A 22,908-nucleotide genomic window follows, 5' to 3' on the forward strand; every position below is an offset into this window, starting at 1 on the left:
TCTTCGGAGTGGAGGGCGGGATATAAATCCAATATCTTCTTCTTCTACCTTTTCTTTTTTTAGTGTAATGTGCATATGGCAGAAGAATCTCTAATAAGAATTAAGAATTCCTCTCATTTTGCCTCCCTCCCCTTCATATACAGGAATGGGCATGAACGGCTCACAAACTGAAGTTTGGGATGAAATTTGGCTGGTTGGTAGTTCACCAGTTGAAATTCATGGCAAGTCAACTGGTTTGAACTTTCCACAAACATGGTTCATGAATGGATACATTTCCAGACAATCTCTGCTCTATCAAAATTTTTACCAAAAATTTATTCAATGGGGGTTTGACAAATGGATTTAAAGCAGAAAAAGCAACCTGTCAAGGATGTCCACGTTTTTCACTTCTTTTTATTCTTCTGATTGAAATGTTTGCTTCTAAGATAAGGCAAGACCCTAACATCAAAGCACTAAAAGTAGGAGAAGAGTTTAAACTAAATAATTATGCTGACTATGTGGTCCATATAATTTCAAATCCCCCAACTACCTCTCCAACATGTAATGCAGCAAGTTGACAAGTTTGGCCTCTTTTCAGGTTACAAAACAGGAGAAAAATCAAGATTATTTTAAAATTCTCCTCCAGACAAGATGAGGAAGGGATGAAGAAAATCTCAGGATGTGACATAACAAGCAATCCAGTCAAATATTTAGGAATATATGTTACGGGACAGGGTAATACTTTATTTAAAGACAATTACATGACAACCTGGTCTAAAATACACTTTAATTTATTTTTATTTTTGATATGCCAATAAAGGTCGGTCAATCTGTCTGTCTACAATACAAAAGATGGTTCAAATTGCAAAATACAAAAGATGGTCCCTGGGTTAGAATAATTTCTGTAATAAAAATGAATGTATTACCAAAATTAAACTTTCTGTTACAAATCATTCCAATTTCAGTTTCTGAAAAGATTTTGAGTGACTGGCAAAAGCAAATAAATAAGTTTGTATGGAAAGAAGATTTAAAGTACTGTAAAATGAGGAGAATAGAGGTGGCTTGGCAATACCTAGTATCAAATTATACTACCAAGCTGCTGGGTTAGTTTGGGTATTGTATTGGATCAAAAATTCCAATGAAAGACTGATTAAACTAGAATTCCTGATGAAACCAGAGACTATGCTGTTGCCAGATGTAATAGAAATAACTTCACAAGACTTACTTAGGTATATGTTGACAGCTGCCAGAGTAACATTTGCAATGAGATGAAAGATGGAAGACCAGGGGTTGTTTTGTAGAAAAATAGGTGGTGGAGCTCATTAGTATAACTCATTAGCATATGCCCCCCCAGCCAAAAACAACCTGATGCAAGAAAGGAGAGCCCTGGGCAAGTGAGGCCTGCTTGGGCTGGCTAGAGATCCAGCCAGCCCAAGCAGGCCTTGCTCACCTGGGGCTCTCCTTGGCGGCACCCCCCCTCCCCACTCAAAAAGCCAGCAAGCCACCCATCGCCCAAAATCACATAAGTGGAGAAAGGGTGGCATGGGCCTTAATGAGGATTGCTTGGGCTGGGGCAAAGTTCCTGGTGGCCGGCTGCCCACTCTCCTAATCCAGGGATTGTTATGCAGCTGCACCTACTATTCAATGGACAAGGTAGGTGGGGAGGAGGAGGGGGAATCCTCTGAAAGGTTCAGGAGCTGAGTTCCTGTGAGCTCCTGCTTAATTCAAGGCCTGTGGAAGACTGTCCCACAATAGAGATCTGGAAAAGAAAACTAGCTGATTATGCAACAATGGCAAAACCAACTAATCATATAAATAGAAGACTACTGGAAGAATTTCAGCAGAAATGGCAAGCTTACTATTCACATTATGGGAACAGTCAAATATTTTGATTCCTGAAACTATTTGTATATTATATCAAAGGTGATGAAGATATTAATTACAGTTTTAACTTTTTTATTATTCAGTATTCCACTACCATTTAAATATTTAGTAAGAATAAGAGAAATCATTAAATGATTAAGACAATATCTAGGTTTATAGGATGGTTTAAAGATAGCACAAAAATCTGTCTAACTATAAAAGATGTAATCTCTTTATAGTTAATAGATTATTGCAACTAAGTTCTTGTTTATTCTTTTAAAGAGAGAATTCACCTCAAAATACTATAATAAAGATGTTTTACTATCTGCTCTCACATTTGAAATTTGTATTTTTAGCAGTTGATTTTACTTGTTCTTTGTAACTCTTTATAATATTAAAAATTACTGAATTTATTTTCCTCTTTCCCTTTTGTACCCCACTTTTTAAAAAAAAAAATAAAAAAAGTTTACCAACCTTCAAAGCAACAGGGAGTGTGGTATTCTTCAGCCTTGGAAACACAATTGTGTTACTAAATTACCAACAAAAAAAAAGTTTAAAAAAGTAGATAAAATATATAAATATATAAAACAATGTTACAGTAAAAAAAAAAATCATAGAATAAATTTCCATGTTGAAAATACAGAGTCTTAGTTCTCATAAATAACAGAATTGGGGAACTCCCTCTATATGTTAGTTAGAGATCTCCTATGCTTCAATGCCAACCAATCATATTTAGCAACCTTGTATGTTATGTCCTGGCTCTTATCAGACAGCATTTTAGAGAGAAGTAGGACTCTATGTCTCGCCAGATAGACTGAAAGTATGGGCAATATATAAACTTCATATATCTGATTATATATCTTGCAACAGAAGATATCATGTTCTAATCTTTCTATTTTCCCATCACCACAGGGGCATAATTGTTCTTATAATGGAATCTTTTTAAAAAATCTTTCCTTGAGGAATGCAGAGATAAAGCATTCCAATGCATTAATTTAAAAATTCTCGTGTTCAGTTTGCCAAATTATTGAGCTCTGAAAGAGAGCGGGAAAGGGTGCTGCCGAAGGGGTGAGTGTTTGCCTTTTCTTAACTGCTGGGGAGAATTAACTGAGTGCTACTGTGTGAAAGAAGAGAGTTGGAGTTTGTGTGTTAGCTTGCTGGAGAAGAGGAACTATTCTGTTTTGTCTGGGCTGTAGCCAAGTGTACCTGATTGCATCAGGTGATTGCTGTTGATTGGAAGTGTCTGTGTTGCCTGGGGCTGACTGCTGGCCCCACCCTATTTGTATTTGTAAGGCTGCATCTCACCAGAGATGGGAGTTGAAGGCAAGAGCTAAAGGGCTCTTGGCCTGTGGTTCTTAGCCTGGGGCTCTGAAAGAAGCCCAGGTAGGACCAGGAACCCAGGCTGAGAAATCCAGGGCCGTAGTCTCCTTGTGTTCCCAATCAGGTAAGTAGACTTTCCACAAGGAGACTCAGATAAACATGAAAGGTATTAAAAGGGGGATTGTAAATTAATAAATTGATTATGAAGGTAGAATGCCAGCATGGGGATCGGGGCTATCCAGTGTTTTGCACTGAGTGTCATATGTATGACTGTCTGTCCACTGGATAGAAGTCTTGGGTGTGTGCTCAATGCAAGGAGATCCTGGTTCTCAGGGAACGAGTTCGTGCCTTTGAGGCTGAGGTGGCTGACCTGGAGAAGCAATTGAAGACTCTCAGGGACTTGATAGATGTGTCCCACTCTGAAAATGGCAGCCCCGCTGCTGTCAGGAAGCATGAGAGTCAAGAGGCAACAGGGCACTGTGCTGAGGATAAGGGGAATGTGCCCTCAGAAGGGATCTCTTTTTCAGTTGGTGAACGGGTATCCTTTCACACCAAGGAAGTATTCCTGGGCAGGGAGGGAGGGGGGATCTTGGTAGCTGATGAATGGATCCTTAAGCAAATAGACAGCTGGGTGGCAAACCCGTGTACTGACTGTATGGTGACTTCCCTGCCTGGTGCAAAGGTAACAGACATTCTAGGGCTCCTCTGCATATTAGGCCATGCCCACTGATGTAACCAATTCTCCTGAAGCTTACAGTTGGCCCTGTACTAAGAGACCTCTAAGCTCTTGGAGGATTGGCTACATCAGGGGTGTGTGGCCTAATATGCAGAAGAGCTCCTATCCAATCCCCTCTTAAAGCTGGCTATGCTTGTAGACGCCACCACTTCCTGTGGCCGTGAATTCCACATGTTAATCACCCTTTGGGTGAAGAAGTACTTCCTTTTATCCGTTTTAACCTGACTGCTCAGCAATTTCATTGAATGCCCAAGAGTTCTTGTATTGTGAGAAAGGGAGAAAAGTACTTCTTTCTCTACTTTCTCCATCCCATGCATAATCTTGTAAACCTCTATCATGTCACCCCGCAGTCGATGTTTCTCCAAAGCATTTTAACCTTCCTTCATAGGAAAAGTGTTCCAAACCTTTAATCATTCTAGTTGTCCTTTTCTGCACTTTTTCCAGTGCTATAATATCTTTTTGGAAGTGCCGTGACCAAAATTGTACACAGTATTCCAAATGAGACCGCACCATTGATTTACAGGGGCATTATGATACTGGCTGATTTGTTTTCAATTCCCTTCCTAATAATTCCCAGCATGGCGTTGGCCTTTTTAATTGTAATCGCACACTGTCTTAACATTTTCAGTGAGTTATCTACCACGACCCCAAGATCTCTCTCTTGGTCAGTCTCTGCCAGTTCACAACCTATCAACTTGTATTTGTAGCTGGGATTCTTGGCCCCAATGTGCATTATTTTGCACTTGGCCACATTGAACCTCATGTGCCACATTGACACCCACTCACCCAGCCTCAACAGATCCCTTTGGAGTGCCTCATAATCATCTCTGGTTCTCACCACCCTGAACAATTTAGTGTCATCTGCAAACTTGGCCACTTCACTGCTTACTCCCAACTCCAGATCATTAATGAACAAGTTAAAGAATATGGGACCCAGTACTGAGCCCTGAGGCACCCCACTGCTTACCGTCCTCCACTGTGAAGACTGCCCATTTATACTCACTCTCTGCTTCCTATTAATCAGCCAGTTTTTGATCCACAATAGGACCTGTCCTTTTACTCCATGACTCTTGAGCTTACTAAGGAGCCTTTGATGAGGAACTTTATCAAAAGCTTTCTGGAAGTTAAGGTAAACAACATCTATTGGGTCCCCTTTGTCCACATGTTTGTTCACCCCCTCAAAGAACTGTAACAGGTTAGTGAGGCAAGATCTTCCCTTACAGAACCCATGCTGATTCTTCCTCAGTAACTTGTGTTCATCAATGTGCCTACTCATTTTGTCCTTGATAATGGTTTCTACCAACATTCCTGGTATTGAAGTCAGACTGACTGGCCTGTAATTTCCTGGATCTCCTCTGGAACCATTTTTAAAGATGGGGGTGACATTTGCTTCCTTCCAGTCCTCAGGAACGAAGGCAGATTTCAATGAAAGATTACATATTTTTGTCAGGAGATCCACAAGTTCAGCGTTGAGTTCTTTCAAAACTCTTGGATGTATGCCATGCAGACCTGGTGACTTATTAGTTTTAATTTGTCAATCAGCTGTAGGACTTCCTCTCTTGTCACCTCAATCTGACTCAGGTCTTTCAACACCCCTTCCAAAATTAGTGGTTCTGGAGCGGGCAAACACTTCTCATCTTCCACAGTGAAGACGGAGGCAAAATATGTATTCAGCTTCTCAGCCATTTCCCTCTCCTCCTTCAGTAATCCTTTTATTTATTTATTTGGAATTTATATCCCGCCCTTCCCACCAGGTGGCTCAGGGCGGCTTACAACATGTAAAAAACTAACATATAAAACTAGCATAGAATATAAAATTAAACATAAAAAGTTAATATTTCATAATTTATGTAGTTAAAATCTAGACATTTATCACAGTTATATACATAAACATTAAACCATACCGCGATCTTACAGCTACACTCAGTTCAAGTTCAGTGCCGGTTAGTTGTGGGCCAGCCGGAAGAGGACTGTCTTACAGGCCCTGCAAAATTGAGCAAGGTCCCGCAGGGCCCTTACCTCTTCCGGCAGCTGGTTCCACCAGGAAGGGGCCTCCTTGGTCATTCAAAGGCCCCACTGCCTCCATGGCTGGTTTCCTCCTTCTAATATATTTGAAGAAATTTTTATTGTTGGTCTTTATGTTTTTTGCAATATGCTCCTCATAGTCCCTTTTTGCCTGCCTGATCACAGTCTTGCATTTGATTTGCCACAGCCTGTGTTCCCTTTTATTAATTTCACTCGGACTAGCTTTCCACCACTTAAAGGAGTCCTTTTTACCTTTTACAGCTTCCATTACTTTGTTTGTTAACCATGCAGGCCTTTTTTTATACCTGTTTGTGCCTTTCCTAACTTGTGGTATATATTTTATCTGAGCTTCAAGGATTGTAGTTTTAAATAGGCTCCAAGCTTCCCCAAGGGTTTTGACTGTATTTACCTTTCCTTTCAGTTTCCTCTTCACATGCCTCATCTCAGAGAATTTACCCCTTTTAAAGTTAAATGTGGTTGTGCCAGTCTTTTGGGGCAACTCCCTATTTATACAAATGGTGAAATCAATAAGTTATGGTCACTGCTCCCAAGCAGTGCGATCACTTTTACATCTGTCACCAAGGCTTGGGCATTACTTAGGACCAAATCCAGGATCGCCCCACCCCTGGTAGGTACTGTGACCATCTGCTCCATAGCACAGTCATTGAGACCATCTAGAAACTCAATCTCTTTCTCTCGACCAGAACACATATTGACCCAATCAATCTGCGGGTAGTTAAAATCACCTATTATGACACAGTTTTTACATTTAGCCACTATCTTTAATCCTTCCATCATATTATAATCATCCTCTATCTTTTGATTTGGTGGGCGATAACAAACTTCCATAGTTAAATTTCATTTTGGGCCCTCTATTTCGACCCAAAGCATTTCTAGAAGGAAATCTAATTCTTTGACCTCAGTCTTACCGGACTGTATACCCTCTCTGACATACAGAGCCACCCCACCTCCAACCCTTCCCTCCTTATCCTTCCGATATAACTTATATCAGAAATCACCGTGTCGCACTGATTCTCCTTATTCCACCAAGTTTCTGAAATTCCCACAAAGTCTGTGTTTTCCCCCAACATTAAGCATTCTAACTCACCAATTTTACTTTGAACACTTCTAGCATTTGTATACAAACATCTATAATTTCCCAGGCAAGTGAGGCCCGCAACCTTCCTCCTGCTGCCTCGAGACTTTGGCAGACACTCCATACTGTTTGTCATCATCTCAGTGGACATTACCCAGTAGAAAAGCAACAGCTAACCCTTCATCTCTTTGAGATGAGTCCTCCCAAACCAGAGACATTTCCTCTCCTGTCGGCTTTCCCCCACTTTTAACTTTAAAAGGGGTAACTTCTCTGAGATGAGGAGGCATGTGAAGAGTTGTCTGCCTGGTGAAGAATGTTCTAGGACTTCGGATCACTATCAAGGCCAGTGGTGAAGAATGTTCTAGGACTTCGGATCACTATCAAGGCCACCTGGGAAACTGCCTCCCCCCGTCAAGATGCAGTCTTTGCTTGAGACTTGCCGATGCCTGGCCACCCACTTCTCAGCAGCATCAAGTCTGCCCAGCTGCTGCTCAAGAGGCAGCAGGAGGGGGATGAGCCTGAACCCCAGCTCATCCTGGATTTACCTATCCACTGGAACTCCACCTATGCCATAATTGTATGTTGGGTGGAGCAGAAAACTGCAATGCAGGATGTCATCTCCTCCATGACCATCCTGCATGGGGAAGAGGAGCTCAGCATTAGCTGCAGCAACTGGTTTTCCTGCTTAGAAAGTTTATGAGCGTAAACGTGTATTCCCTGCTATATGTCTTTAGCATCTGGGTTTTATGGGATACTAGCACGGAGATTCTGTTTAACAATTACGGCTTAATAGCCTCTATGAATGGACCTAATCTTTTCCCAGAGCTTTTTAAGCAAGTGGTGATCACTTTGTCTTTGGCACTGTATCCCACAAGTTAATTATGCATTGTGCAAAGCACTTCCTTCTATTTGTCTTGAACTTACTGAAAAGCTGTTTCCTTTATTGGTTATAAAAGAGCAATCTCTGCATGCCATTTATCCTATAGATACAAAAACTAATTCATAGTGGTGACAATTCACCTACCCTTCCTTTAGCTGAGCTGTCTATCACTCAATCTCTCCAGCCTTAGGACAGATGAGGATCGGACCACTGTAGAAGCTGCCTTCACATCCTATTGGCCCATCCTGTGAGGTCCTCCATTTTCCCTCAGTGGATGTTGCTAGGAAACTGTAGTATTTCAAGCCTGGTTCTGTCAGTAAAAGGCAGGGGGAAGAGGAGGCCTTTACAGGCCTATTTTGGCCTTTGCCAGGAGTACTCGGGGCCAGTCGTGACTAGGGTTGCCACCTCCAGGTTGAGAAATTCTTGGATATTTTATGGTGGAGTCTATAGGAACCAGAGTTTCGGAAAGGAAAAGACCTGAGCTGAATATAATGCCATAGAATCCACCCTCCAAAGCAGTTACTCTCTCCAGGAGGGGGGGAGATCTGTTGTCCGGAGTTCAGTTGCGATACCAGGAGATCTTCAGGGTCCACCTGGAGGTTAGCTACCCTAGGACTGGCAGCACCCTCTGGGTGACTTGATTCCACCTAACCGGCATGACTTAACTAGGCCTGGCTGCCTGCTACTGTTCAGCAGCAACTCCCTATGACAGCCAGTGCAGCATAGTGGTTATTGTTTCAGTTATTGCTTCTGCCAGACCCAGTTTCTTGTGGAACCTGAGTGAGTGATTTTGGATCAGTCACAGACTTTCAGCCTAACCTACGTCACAGGGTTGTTGTGCAGATCAAAAGGGGGAGAGGAGAATGATGTAAGCTGCTTTGGTCCTTGCTGTGGAGAAAGACTATCCTTTTCCTAGGTAGACAATGCAGGGAGGGGGGATGAGATGGAAAGCTGAAGTTAGAGGGGCAGATGAAGGTAGGTGATGGTTGGCTGGGAAAGAGATAGGACTGCCAACTCCAGGTTGGGAAATTCCTGGAGATTTGAGGGTGGAGCCTGGAGAGGGTGGGGTTTGAGGAGGGGTACAATGCAATAGACTCCACTTTTCAAACCAGCCATTTCCTCCTGGGGAACCATTGTTGCCAATCTCCAGGTGAGATCACTCAGAATTACAACTGCTCACCAGATGGCAGGGATAACTTCTCCCCCTGGAGAAAATGGTAGACTCCGTGTCATTATACCATGCTGAGGTTGCTTCTGTCCTGCTTTGGTCCCCACTGTGGAGAAAGACTATCACTTTCCTAGGTAGAGCCTTCAGGGAGGGGTGAGGAGAAGGAAAGCTGAAGTCAGATCACTTCTGCTACAGAAAATGCCCACCTTGAAGTGCATGGTCTATGGCAGGGGTGGGGAACCTCCATCCCAAAGGCCGTATGCGGCCCTCGAGGTCACTTGGTGTGGCCCTCAGGGATGAACCGAGCCATGTGGGAGCCTCCCTGGGGCCTGGTTGGCCAGCGAGGATTGTGGGGCCCAACTGCACTGTGCAGCAGCCTCCCCAGGGCCAGGCAGGGATCATAGGGCCCAGATGTACTGTGCAGCAGCCTCCCTGGGGCCTGGCTGTTCGGCCAGAATTGCTGCAGGGCCTGGAAAAGTTCAGTTTGCACTTGATTATCCCAGATGGTGTGGCCTAATATGCTAATGAGTGTGACCTAATATGCTAATATTAGGGGATGTGGTCTAATATGCTGTTTTTTTTCTACAAAAAAGCCCTGAACCTATGCATTTGCCTAGGGCAGCGGGCCGTGTGTGTGTGCGCGCCAGATTAGGCTCTCCCCACATGACTTCAAATAGAAAAACAATTATTTGCCTTAATTTTGCCGGCCTGAATCGTTCTCCCTCAGCGGAGCACTGTTTTATAAGTTGATAATTTTTTATGGCCCGCGAATGATGTTATAAATATCCATATGGCCCTTGGCAGAAAAAAAGTTCCCTGCCCCTGGCATACCATAACACAACCATGACAGGCCAAAAAAGACAGATCACACCACAAGCACACGCTGATGCTAAAAGCTGCAAGGCTGATTACAACTGGAAAACATGGCAACAAGGCACCACATATGAAAGGAATGCTGAGCTTCAGCATGTGTGTGATTGTCGTCATGGTATGAAACCACAGTAAATTGATGCTGAGTGCCGAAGGCTGGCGCTCTCGCCCAGAGCCTCTTTTGAGAGCCTGTTGTATTTATTTCCACAACAGGCCTTATTTCTAAAAATTTTACAAATCTCTATCATTTTTGTTTTTGTAAACAATTATCTCCCAAATGCTTTATCCTTTATTTTTAATAAGGAAGGCCCCTTAACTCTAGATCATTTTGATTCCTCTTTACTTTGGCTCTCAAACGCTCATACCTTGAAAATCTTGTTAGTCCCTCCCCATGCTTTTCTGCCTTCATCAGTGCCACAAAAGTGGCTAACTAAAAACATACATAATAATACTACATCTCAAAACCATTAAAACCAAATCAAAACCATCCGTAAAATGATTAAAACCAGAGCCAAAATACATAAAAACAACAATTAAAACACTGGATAGGAAGGAGTCACTGAGGGAATGGCTGCAATAACCTCACCCTGGATCTATGTGTGTTTACATGTGTGTAGCACATTTCTGTGCATGTAAAGTTCCATTAGGAGGAGGGATGGTGGCTCAGTGGTAAAGCATCTGCTTGGGAAGCAGAAGGTCCCAGGTTCAATCCCCGACATCTCCAAAAAAGGGTCTGATTCAGTATAAGGCAGCCTCATATGTTCATGAGCTGTCACCTCACATGCACTGCCTCTCAGTATACATATGTCTGCTGTCCGTCACACACCTCTGTACAGGATTTTGTCACTATGTTATAGCACTACCACAAAGAGTAGTCCATGGATTCAGTCTATGATTGCACAATGTATTTTGAAGCACTGTAATAAAAACCAATAGAATCCAGGAGGATCCATGCCCTCGATCTATGATTTTGCACAGTGAGAAATTTCATTAAGTGCTGGATTTGTGAATTGTATGTTGCAGTCTATAAGGAGGGGTGTGAGCTGTCATGAGAAAGGATCATAATAAAAATCATGAGGCTCTGTGGCACAGTGGTGCTGCAAAGCATTAGAGCTATGGTGGTGGTGGTTGTTTTAATTACAGCACCGTCCATGCATACTGATGTGAAATTAGATTTGATGGAGGGGACATCAAAACATGAGGGGCTGCTTAGATCCTACATTTCCCTTTTCTCATTGAAGCACGAGGTGCTTTTTCTTCTTCAAACAAGACTCTCTACGTAGGCCCTACTTTTCATCTGAGCCATGACCAAGCCCAAAGACCATGGAGAATAAACACCTTTGTCTGCCTTCAACTGTCTGTGACTTTCGTTTGCAATTACTCCACACTGTCCATGGCTACCCAAACTATGAAGTGCCCAGTCAAGCAGGTTGCTGTTACAGCCCCCCCCCCCACCCCAGCCTGAGACACACTGGCAAGCCCAGAGATCTGGGCCACTTTCACACACACATGAAATAATGTCCTTTCAATCCACTTTTTATGCACTTCGAAACGGGATTTTACTGTGTGAAATGGCAAAATCCACTTGCAAGTGGTTGCTGGATTGAAACTGCATTATTTAGCATGTGTGAAAGTGCCCATACTAAAAGAGGATTGCCCACTGGAAACAATGGAGATGATAGCATGCCCACTGGCTGTTACGGGAACAGGAAAGTCAACCCCCAGGGTTGAATGTCAGCCCTGGGAACAGAATCAGTGCCCGCTGGTTGTAATGGGAACCAGGAATGACAGTCCCTAGAGGGAATGAGGGTCCCTGGAACCAGATAAAGTGCTCTGGGCCTGGAATTATGGGAGGGACAGTGGCTCAGTGGCAGAGCATCTGCTTGGTAAGCAGAAGGTCCCAGGTTCAATCCCCGGCATCTCCAAAAAAGGGTCCAGGCAAATAGGTGTGGAAAACCTCAGCTTGAGACCCTGGAGAGCAGGGGAGGGATGGTGGCTCAGTGGTAGAGCATCTGCTTAGTAAGCAGAAGGTCCCAGGTTCAATCCCTGGCATCTCCAAAAAAGGGTCCAGGCAAATAGGTGTGAAAAACCTCACGGGTCTGATTCAGTATATGGCAGCTTCAGATGTTCATATATGTTCAATATTAGCCCCCAGAGCAGAATGATGGCCAGCGTAGTCCATTTGGTTCCAGGGACCATCATTCTACTCTGGGGTCTCTTATTCCAACTGCAGAATACATCTGGGACTCCCAGCGGGTACTGTTATTCCATCGTGGGGGTTGTCATTCCAGTCACAGAACACACGTGCTACTCCCAGGGACTGTCATTCCACTTTAGGAGGGGGGGGCTGTCATTTCTGCCCTAGATTAGTTTCTCTGGTTCCAGGCTTCTACCCTGGGCATTCCAGTCACAGAACCACTCCCAGGAACTGTCCTTCCAGCTTCGGAACCCTTATCCTACTCCCAGGCACTGTCCATCCCGGGCGTTGTCATTCCAGGTCCAGAACGGTTTTCTCTGGCTCCGGGGACCATCCTTCCACTCGGGAGGCTGTCCGTCGAGGCCCACGGTTGTTCATCCAGCTCTAGGGGCTGCCCTCCGTCCTTCGAAGGCCGTCCTTCCAGTCCCTTGACGCTCCCGCCACTCGGAGGCATCGCCGTTCCGCTCCGGAGGCATCGCCGTTCCTCTCGCGTTCCGCCTTCCAAATGTACCTTCCAACGTCGGCTCGCGGCAACGCCTTGCAAAGGGAAGCGAGCGGCCATGCAAGGTTCCCACAAAGGGGCGACCCATCCCCTCCTTTCGTGCCCAAGGGGCATCCGTGTCCGTGCATCCCCCGGCTAGCCGCAGCGGCCCCCCCTGCACTCGTCGGCGGGCCCAGGCCCAGGCGAGCTGCCCTCCAGGAGCCCGCCGCTCTTCCCCCGCTCCAGCAGCAGCAGCAGCAGCTCCCGTCTCCGTGCGGGCTTCGCGCAGGGCTGCTGTCGCCGAGCAGCGGCTGTTACGACCGAGGCGGCCTTTCCCGCCTGGCGTTTTGGCGCGGGGGAGTCTGCTTTGCAGCCCCCGGGCGATGCAAGCAAAGGCAGGCGGGCCAGGCGGGGTTTGCAAGGCCTGCGCCGGATCCGGGCGCGCGGGGTGACTCAACGTTTGCCGGGGAGCTTCCCGGGGCTTTCGGCGCCTCCTCCCCAAAGCACAAGTCGCTCGCGGCCGCCCTCCCCTCCGGCTTCTCCTCCCCCCGCCCCCCCTGCGGCGAATTAAAGATCCGGCGGCTCAATTGAAGAAGGGCTTCTGCCTGACCCCCCCCCCCTCTCCCCGTTGCCAGCCAGCGCGGTCCCCGGCGAGGCGAGCCCTTGAGCCGCGCAGCCCGCCCCCGTTCAGCCGAGCGGCGCAGATCCGCCGCGGCTCCGAGGGGGGCTTGGCTTTTTTTTTTATTGCAGGACGCCAAGGAGGAGGCGGCGGTGCAAAGGAGGCGGCGGCTCGAAGCGGCGGGCGTCTTTTGCAAAAGGAAGCCTTTGCAAGGGCTGCCGGGGGGGGCTCGCGGGGATTGCAATGCCCCCCGAAGCGTCTCCGAAGCAGCGCGCCGCTCTCCGCCGCTCGCTCGGGAGGCGCTGAGATCCGAGAGGCCCCCCCCCCCCCCGAGCGTTGCGTTTCTGCAGCCAAGGTAAGCAGGCTCTGCGAGTGCAAAAAATGCACCGCGGCGGCAGCAGCGTGGTCACTGAAAGCCCGGAGCCCCCCCTTTCCCCCCCCCCCCCCAGGGTAACTCCGCCGCCTCGCGCTCCCTGCACCCCTTCAGCCTCTGCCTCTTCTGACGGCGGTCCGTTTGGGCACGAGCCGGCCTCCCACCTTGCTTATTCTTTCCGGCCACTTGCTCCGGTTAGGTGGGCCGAGAAAAGGGTGGGGGGTAATGCAAGGGTGGGGGGTGGGGCCGCGGCCTTTGCAATCGGAGCCTTCGGAGGAGATGTGGCTCTGGGGGGGGGGTCCCACTTTCACTCCGCCCCCCCAGTAAAGAATCTTGAGGATCGCAAGACCGATCACGTCATCCCGCAATCCTGAGCCTTCCATTTCTGCGTCCCGAAGACCACCTCTTTTTTTTTGCTCTCCGGAGCAGCAGGCAACCCACCTGACCCCTTCCAAGAAATTCGTCATCACCTAACCCCCCCCCGCCCCTCTCCAAAATGCTATAGGCTGAACCCCTTTTCGGCCACCCCTTGCAAACTCGGACCTCCCCCCCCCCTCCCGCCTTTCCCCCGTCGCTTCACCCACCGTTTGCTGTTCCCAAGTCTGGCGCCCCCCCCCCGCAGGCTTTGAGTTCCCGTTTTTTTTTAACCTATTTCCCTCTCCGTCTCGAATTCGATTTTTTTGCACCTCTCTCCCTTGAAACCAGGTTGCAAAATAGCTTGCAACTCCCGAAACTTGCCCTGTGTCTGTAGTTCAGGCTGCGTTACCCTTAAAGGACAACAAAAAAATATATATATATATATATTGAATTCTCTTATGGACTACTGTCTTTTTAAAAACCAAACCAAAATAAAATAATGCATTTTGTTCTTCCCCTTTAATTTCTTTTCTTTTTTTCTTTTCCGGGAGGGGGCAAAAAGGAAATTCGCTCCATCTCCAGCAGCAACCGCTGCTCCTTTTGATGTTGTGGTACGCCGTGCGCATGCGCTCCACATTAGAATTGCTGCACTGGCTAGAATAAGTTGGACCTCTTCTTCTCTGCCGCTGAAGCCCTGTATCCTATCAAACGCTAAAGGGATGCTGAGAGTCCGGAAGAAAGGCGGCTTTGGGATATGGTCGTTGCCTTTAATCCTAACGGTGGTGTGCGCACAGAGGTAAGTGGCCAAGGCATCTCCCCCCCCCCCTCCCCACCACCACCACCCTTCACTTTGAATTGCACTGCTGGCTTCTGATAAACTGGGAAATGCAGAAATGCAATGGAGAGGCGTCGAGAGAAAAATCGCTCCCGTCTTCCCTCCCCGCCTTTCTTTTCAGCGCGAACGACCCCAGCAATATGTCCCTGGTGAAAGAGACCGTGGATCGGCTGCTGAAGGGCTACGACATTCGACTGAGGCCGGATTTCGGAGGTGAGCCGATGGCTTTTGCCGAAGAGCGTCTTGCATGCCGAGCTGGCGCCTCTTCTCCGGGGTCGCGGGCGCCGCTTCCGCGGAATGCACGAAGCCTGGCTCGGAGTGAAGCCGGTCGCTCTCCCCGTTTCCCCCTTCGCGGACCGCGATCGTGATGCTGGCGTTGACATCTCCCTAAAAATGCACGCCGTCTGGTTCCCTTGCAAGAGCGCCTGTGTGCGCGCGCGCGTGGTGCATCTGTTAACCCGTCACGAAAACCCCTTGCTTATACCGCCTGAGTTCGATCCCGGCGGAAGCTGGGTTCAGGTAGCCGGCCCAAGGTTGACTCAGCCTTCCATCCTTCCGAGGGCTGCAAAATGGGGGGGGGGGCGTCAAAGATTGGGGGAAGGCAACGGCAAAACCACCCCGTCCACAGCCTGCCGTGAAAACGGTGCGAAAGCAGCGTCACCCCAGAGTCGCTTGCACGGGGGGACCTTTCCTAATGGGCTTTATTGAGATTTACCCCACGCCTGCTTCCCCGAGCCTGGAATAGATAGATAGATTTTGGAGAACGAGCAGCACCTCTAAGCCGAGACGAACATTTTGCTTAACCCCCCTCTGTAAAGTTTTTGCATTTGGGAAAGCGCTCGGCGCGTGCATCTTTGAAACCCCCCGGCCGGCTCCTTGCAAAGGCGTTGGGGTGCCTTTTGCTCGAGCCCGCGGGCGGCGATCGCTGCGGGGAACGCGCTGTTCAAAGGCCGGTTTCAACCCGATTCGAAGCCTTCCCGGCTTGAACTCGATTCGCCGAGTGGCCTGTCCCTTAAGGGGAGGGGGCGGGCGCTGCGTGGGTGTTGGGAAACTTCGCCTTTCTTAAACACGTGTCGGGCAAAGAGAAAGCGCTCCCAGAGCTCGCGGCGACCCGGGAAGGGGCAGCACGTGGGTGTGTGCCTCGGCCCTGGGAGTCTCCCCCTGCCGCCGCGCGGTGGTCGCGATAGGCAGACGGGAATGAATGAAACGGTGGAGATCTTTGAATGTGCACCGCATTGTTGCGTTTCAGGTCCCCCCGTGGCCGTCGGCATGAACATAGACATTGCCAGCATAGACATGGTGTCCGAAGTCAATATGGTGAGTACTTGATCTCTCTTTGCTCCCTTGGTAACGAGGGTCTGTAGAAATGAGCGCTGTGCTGATGGGGTAAAAGGTCTGTGCAAGTCTTGGTCGTTGGGCACCCGTGTGCATTGGGTTCTCCGCTCCTGCGCTCCAGCCCCAATGTCCTTCTTGGGTGTTCCCTGCTTTGGTGTTCTTTAGAGGGTTTTCCTGTGGAGTAGTTTTACAAGGCATTGATTTAGGGGCTTTCTGCAGCTCCTAAACAGGGGAAGCATTAGGATCATGTCATATTATTACAACAAAACCCCCCAAAAACAGAACCCCTTCCATTTTTTTAAAAGGAGGGGAATTAAAATCCATTTAAAAGTTCCTTGACTTGAATGTGGTTGCGAGGCCTCTGGCGCAGTCAGGTCAACCAAATCCTGGTTTTTGGATTAATATCTGCAACAAATGAATGTCTACAGATTTTTCCACGTTATTTCTTAAAGGGGTTTTTCACAGTCTTACTAGTTAGCAGATGCCACTTCACACATACGGTTAACCCTATTGAGAGAGTCAGGTGAACGAGACTGGCCTTCTTTTACCTCGTGCAAGAGCGCCCCCTGCTGGCTGCAGTGTGCACTGCAGTCCATGAACGATATTTTACATATCCATCATCTTATTGTTTTGGGGGCAGTCTGGGTTGTGTTTGAGACTGTTGGAGCGAGTGGGGCCTGGGATTAATATGGCCCACCCAAATAGCAACTTGTTGCAATCGATTTAAATACATTTTAAACAGTTTTTTTAAACACTTGTGTGAATGTTTGGTCAAACTGCCGTGTTTGAGGCGTGCGGGCCTAAATGTAGATACAATATATTGAGAAGAGTTGGTGTTTGATCACAATTGTCTTTTTGGAGGTTTTATATTGAACAAAAAAAACAGTCGCTGGAGAGCCCATTTTAACATGCTGAGAAGCTGTGCTTGCTAGGTAGTGTGGCCTTTTCCAGCATCAGATTAATTTACCTAACATTGCTAAAATGCAAAGGTACTGACTATCTAAGGAAGTCCACTTTTACATCTGTCACCCACGGTACGGGAGTGAGTGAAGAAAATTAGCACTAAACTTTCAGCGAAGCTCTTGACATGATTAGTAACTAAACTTCTTTTTTGTCCTACTTGCAAACGGTCTTTAGCTTTAGCTTCAATTGTCCTTGATAAAGGATCACAGACGTTGGTCTTGATGCGTGCATTATAAATAATGCTAACCTAGCACTGAAATTCAGGTATTGTTAAAATGACCGACATTATAGCTAAAACAAATTACAGTTGTGGGTGCTCAATTCATTACTTAAGCTGCAATTCTGCTATGAATCCAGTTCATTATTGCAGAGTGTTATATTGTGATTTTTCATTGTGTTTACTTTTGTAAAGGATGCTTGGGACATTTAGCTCAGTAGTTCATTGGCTCTGTATGAACCCACATCTTCAGTAATTGCTACATGAATTCAAGAAGCTGTTTCGTATTCCTTTTTCTTACGAAAGTTGTAAATATGTTTTTCTGAAACACACAGAGTTTTCCATATAAGTAGAAAAGGGCAAGAACCCAGTAGCACCTCATTTGTGGCAGGGTGTGAGCTTTTGTGAGCCCCTGCTCACTTCTTTAGATACAGCTAGAATGAGAGTATTCCATAGTATAATAGAGCAGTATTCTCATACATCTTGAAATAGCTATGTTAATGTTAGATATCTTGTATTTCAGTTCTGTTGGTTCACTTTCTGTATTCTCTGTCATTTCCTGCAAATCCCGCCCCCCAAACTCTGCTGTTTGCACTAAACTTTATCCAGTCTCAGCACATTAAGCAGTTCATGCTCATAGCTACGCTTTAACAACTGTTAAACATGTTTCTGCAGTACTGAATTTTGTTTACAATGCATAATAATGACAGAGTATATTTAAAACCCTATTGTATTGTATTTAGCTTCTTGTTGCTGTTATATGACTAGCTCACAAGCCACAATGTGAGAAATAAGAAGCATTATAATGTTTTCTTCCCTTTCCCCAATTACCCTCTGTACACTTATCCTAAATTGCAGATGCACAGATATGCCATTTTTATGTATATACTTGTGAATATTTTCTCCGAGTTTTATTGCTAGATTTCCCATTTTGTTTAGAGTAGATAGTCACTATTTATGGGACATTCCTTACCAGGATTCCTGCTAAAGCTAGTTGTGAATGGCAAAATCCACAAATACTGGTAGCCAAGGGTTTGCTGCCTCCCAACAGTATTCTTTTTTTTAATCCTGCAAAATTTAATAATGTCATGTTTGTACTGATAGAGTGGTGGGAGTAAAAAAGAGGGGCTGTGTCAAATAATGAAATTGCAAACCGCAAGCAAGTGAAACCACGAGGCCTGAATCTGTGGAAGGGAAGGGTCTACTGTATTTATTTTACAGCATTTTAGTGACATGAATATATAAAGGTGCCAAATCCAATGTCAGTTTTACTACCGACCATTGTTGTTTTGATTGAGAAGAAAGATAATCATAATTGCATCCCAAACACTGAGACCTCATAAGAGAAACTTCAACTTTCTAATTGGAGGCGATGCAATTATATAACAAACCTATCATGGTTGTCATGATAAAGAATGCACAAATACCTGAGGTTGTCTTCGTGCAGAAATAAAGAACCATCTGAAAGAAGCAGGGTGAAGGAGCTTAAAGACACTTTAGGTAAAATAACAAGAAAACAAAACAGTCTTGATGTTCGTTTAATAACTGTGATGTCAAACATAAGCAGTAGGAGCTTAGTTTTATCAATAAGGTTTGCCCAGAGTTTTTTTTTAAAGCTGTAAAGATACCCTTGTTTCTGGCAATCCAAAGAAGTTTCTCCAAATAAGGCACAAGACACCAGCGTACAGGTAAACTGCTTTATTATTGGCTGATCTACATCAATTAAACTTCCTTAGTGCATGTTGCTGCTAACAAGCATCTTACCATGGCTACCAGAGGGGTTTTTTGGGGGGGGGGGGGTTGCCCACCCACCATGGCTCCAAACTTAGCAAGAATTAACACTGGCTTTATTTACTTTGCCTGCATATAAACAAGTACCTCCCTCCTTCCATGTGCTACAGGAGCAACTGGGTTGATGCTACTCAGACACCGAAGGCATTTATTTTCCCAGCCCATGGGCCCACTTCAGCCTGTAATAGCCTATCTTGGGAAGTGGGATTGTCTGGCAACTGCTGGAAGAGTTGTGGGGAGGCATCATCCTTGGAAGAAAAAAAGAAAAGACGAATAAGGCTTTGTCTACTTACAGGAAGTTTGTACTGTAAAGATCTCTCTCTCACGCACACGCACACACAATTCTTAGAGCTACCCAAAATGAGAAAGGGTAGCTCTAAGAATTACTGGGAACTCTATAGTAAGACCAGAATTTCTGCCAACAAGATTTGGAGGTAGGGGATCCTCTGCCAGAAGCTTGGCAGTCCTATTGGAAACAGTCTCCTATGTTCAGTTGGCTCAAAGTGCTTTACTAATACTGTATTCCTGCTAGGGTTGCCAACTACAAGTTGGGAAATATCTGGAGATTTGGGGGGTGGAGCCTGAGAAAGGTGGTGTAGGACTACAATGGGACCATAGGGTCCACCTCCCGAAGTGGCCATTTTCTCCAGGGGAATGGATCTCTGTTAGTTGGTTGGTTGGAGAGCAGTTGTAATACCAGGAGATCTCCGTCCACCACCTGGAGATTGGCAAACCTAATTCCTGCCAAAGCTAGTTATAGTCAAAAGACCCAAGGAGAGAATACCTACTCCTCAGCAAGGGCAAAAGGCCTCCATTCAGGCCAGTTTTAAAGAAGCACCAAAAATTCCTTCCTGATCCCCTAAAAGGCAACCAGCTAATATGACATTATCCAAAAGGAGGGTGGTTGGGTCAGCTCAGAGGAGGGGAAAAGCCTACTGCAGAGAGCTAGGCAAAGCGCAATATCTTCTCCAATGCCCTTTTTATTGGTAGTTGCAAAAAAGACAGGAAAGAGCTCATCAAGCACAATAATGCCTTGTTTAAAATTGTGGCTGGCCCAAAACAGCATCCCAGCGCTATAGTCTAGGAACTAAATTCTGCAGCACACATTTTCTCAGCACTCGAACTGCAATATTTTGTCAGGACATCCGCTGAAATCATTCAAGGGTTTCACAGCATTCCGTTACTTAGTGTCTTTCAGTGTTATGATAATCAGTGGACCTAGAAGGGTGCCATTTTATTTAGGATTGCACTGTATAGCACTGTCACGCTGCCATTTTGGAGAGCCAGTTTGGTGTAGTGTTTAAGTGTGCGGACTCTTATCTGGAAGAACCAGGTTTGATTCCCCACTCCTCCACTTGCACCTGCTAGCATGGCCTTGGGTCAGCCATAGCTCTGGCAGAGGTTGTCCTTGAAAGGGCAGCTGCTGTGAGAGCCCCCTCAGCCCCACCCACCTCACAGGGTGTCTGTTGTGGGGGAGGAAGGTAAAAAGGATTGTGAGCCGCTCCGAGACTCTTTGGAGTGGAGGGCGGGATATAAATCCAATATCTCCTTCTTCTTCTTCATTTTACTGTTTTTTTTTAAAATATATAGTTGTACTGCTTAGAGTCTGAGCACACTCTCTGTTGTATAGAAATGGAAGTTCATGAAACCATTTATTTAATTTTTAAAATATAGTTTTATTTGTCATTTCCAAAACAAATGCAGACACAAACACAAAAGCAATGATTATGACCATTTCCTCCCCCCCCTAAAAAAAATTGTGTATAAACCATAAATAAGAGTATTACCACATTGCTAAGTAGATCATACAGAATAAAAACACAAAACATCCATATTTAATCTAAATTTAAAACAAGGGAAAATAAACTTCATAGCTCTTGACATTTCCAATTAATGAGCAACGGCATCTGCCCCCCAAGAATTCTCCTGTATAACTTCAGAACTTTCATTAACATGAAATAAAAAAAGTGTTGACCACCTTTCATGAAACCTAGAACTATAAAGACACTACATGTGTTTTGCAACTCACAAATGCCTCACAAATTTCTTGTGAACCTTTGTGTGGAATCCACCCTCCCCCCGCCCGCAATCCTCTGCTGAAGTTTATTCCTTAAGAACGGATCATTGCTGAAAGGTGATATTCTGTGCAGTGGTTGTCTGCTATTCATATAGGGATAGGATTCTTTGCTTCTGGGGTTAGTGCAACAATATGAAAATGCATTTATCCCCTGTTGTCTAGAATAGCACCTAAATTGTTAAAGCAAAATATTAGGGGTCTTGGCTCCATGGAAGCCCTTCACTCCAATGCTTACTTTTCTATTTTTTTTTTTAAAAAAAGTCAAATTGTATGTAATATTGGACTGGCACCAATTACGTATTTTTTCTATTAACCCGTTACAGTGAGCTTCCTTATTCAAGTCAAGTCTCCTTTGATTAAGTTTTTTTAGTCATCTATACTCATTATGTTTTCCCCTAAAGCTTCCAGACACTCACTTGTCTAATTCAGTGTATCGTGTGCCTTATTTTGTGCCTCACCCAGCATCATTGCAATCTGGTTAGGTAGAGAATTCGGAGTGCAATTTTGTGTGTTATCCTCAGTTAACACCTGGGGCCCAGGTCAAATATGCATCTAGTGTTTGCCACAAACTGACTTTGATTTATTGATTTATTGATTTTATCAGATTTATATCCTGCCCTCCCCTAACGGGCTCAGGGCGGCTGACAATAGAGAGCCAGTTTGGTGTAGTGGTTAAGTGTGCGGACTCTTATCTGGGAGAACCGGGTTTGATTCCCCACTCCTCCACTTGCACCTGCTGGCATGGCCATGGGTCAGCCATAGCTCTGGCAGAGGTTGTCCTTGAAAGGGCAGCTGCTGTGAGAGTCCTCTCAGCCCCACCCACCTCACAGGGTGTCTGTTGTGGGGGAGGAAGGTAAAGGAGATTGTGAGCCGCTCTGAGACTCTTCGGAGTGGAGGGCGGGATATGAATCCAATATCTTCTTGTGCGGACTCTTATCTGGGAGAACCGGGTTTGATTCCCCACTCCTCCACTTGCACCTGCTGGCATGGCCATGGGTCAGCCATAGCTCTGGCAGAGGTTGTCCTTGAAAGGGCAGCTGCTGTGAGAGCCCTCTCCAGCCCCACCCACCTCACAGGGTGTCTGTTGTGGGGGAGGAAGGTAAAGGAGATTGTGAGCCGCTCTGAGACTCTTCGGAGTGGAGGGCGGGATATGAATCCAATATCTTCTTGTGCGGACTCTTATCTGGGAGAACCGGGTTTGATTCCCCACTCCTCCACTTGCACCTGCTGGCATGGTCTTGGGTCAGCCATAGCTCTGGCAGAGGTTGTCCTTGAAAGGGCAGCTGCTGTGAGAGTCCTCGCAGCCCCACCCACCTCACAGGGTGTTTGTTGTGGGGGAGGAAGGTAAAGGAGATTGTGAGCCGCTCTGAGACTCTTTGGAGTGGAGGGCGGGATATAAATCCAATATCTTCTTCTACAATAGTTAAAAACCACATAGAATACTAAAAACAATATACAATAAAATCAATTCTACACATTTTAACCATAAAATCCAAGATGCACGTTGGTGTTTCTCAGTATCTATATTTGTCCAGTGGGACTGTCAGTGCTGTGGGATATTTGCTACCTCCCCTTAACTATTGAAGGCAAGCTTAAATAGTTCGGTCTTACGGGCCCAGAGGAACTGTGGCAGGTCCCGCAGGGCCCTGATGTTTTCGGGGAGGGCGTTCCACAGAGCGGGGGCTATTGTTGAGAATGCTCTGGCTCTAGTGGTGGACAATCGAAC

The 22,908-nt window shown here is 46.0% G+C and overlaps 1 protein-coding gene and 1 non-coding gene across 5 annotated transcripts in view; both read left to right on the forward strand.

Moving 5' to 3' along the window:
• Positions 1 to 11,920: 11,920 nt before the first annotated feature.
• On the forward strand, positions 11,921 to 11,995 carry TRNAT-AGU (transfer RNA threonine (anticodon AGU)). Its single transcript has one exon. It is a non-coding gene; the product is annotated as a tRNA-Thr (tRNA).
• A 1,572-nt stretch (positions 11,996 to 13,567) lies between these two features.
• The window catches only part of GABRB2 (gamma-aminobutyric acid type A receptor subunit beta2), a 286,449-nt gene continuing 277,108 nt past the window's right edge, over positions 13,568 to 22,908 (forward strand). For all 4 annotated transcript variants that reach the window (XM_060240635.1, XM_060240636.1, XM_060240637.1 and 1 more), the window contains exons 1-4: positions 13,568 to 13,589; positions 14,527 to 14,760; positions 14,921 to 15,012; positions 16,049 to 16,116. In XM_060240635.1, coding sequence (XP_060096618.1) covers positions 14,684 to 14,760; positions 14,921 to 15,012; positions 16,049 to 16,116 — 237 coding nt within the window. In that variant the 5' untranslated portion in view covers positions 13,568 to 13,589; positions 14,527 to 14,683. The remainder of the gene's footprint in view (positions 13,590 to 14,526; positions 14,761 to 14,920; positions 15,013 to 16,048; positions 16,117 to 22,908) is intronic.

Source organism: Heteronotia binoei, chromosome 5, assembly GCF_032191835.1.
Source record: "Heteronotia binoei isolate CCM8104 ecotype False Entrance Well chromosome 5, APGP_CSIRO_Hbin_v1, whole genome shotgun sequence".
NCBI classification, from domain to species: Eukaryota; Metazoa; Chordata; class Lepidosauria; order Squamata; family Gekkonidae; genus Heteronotia; species Heteronotia binoei.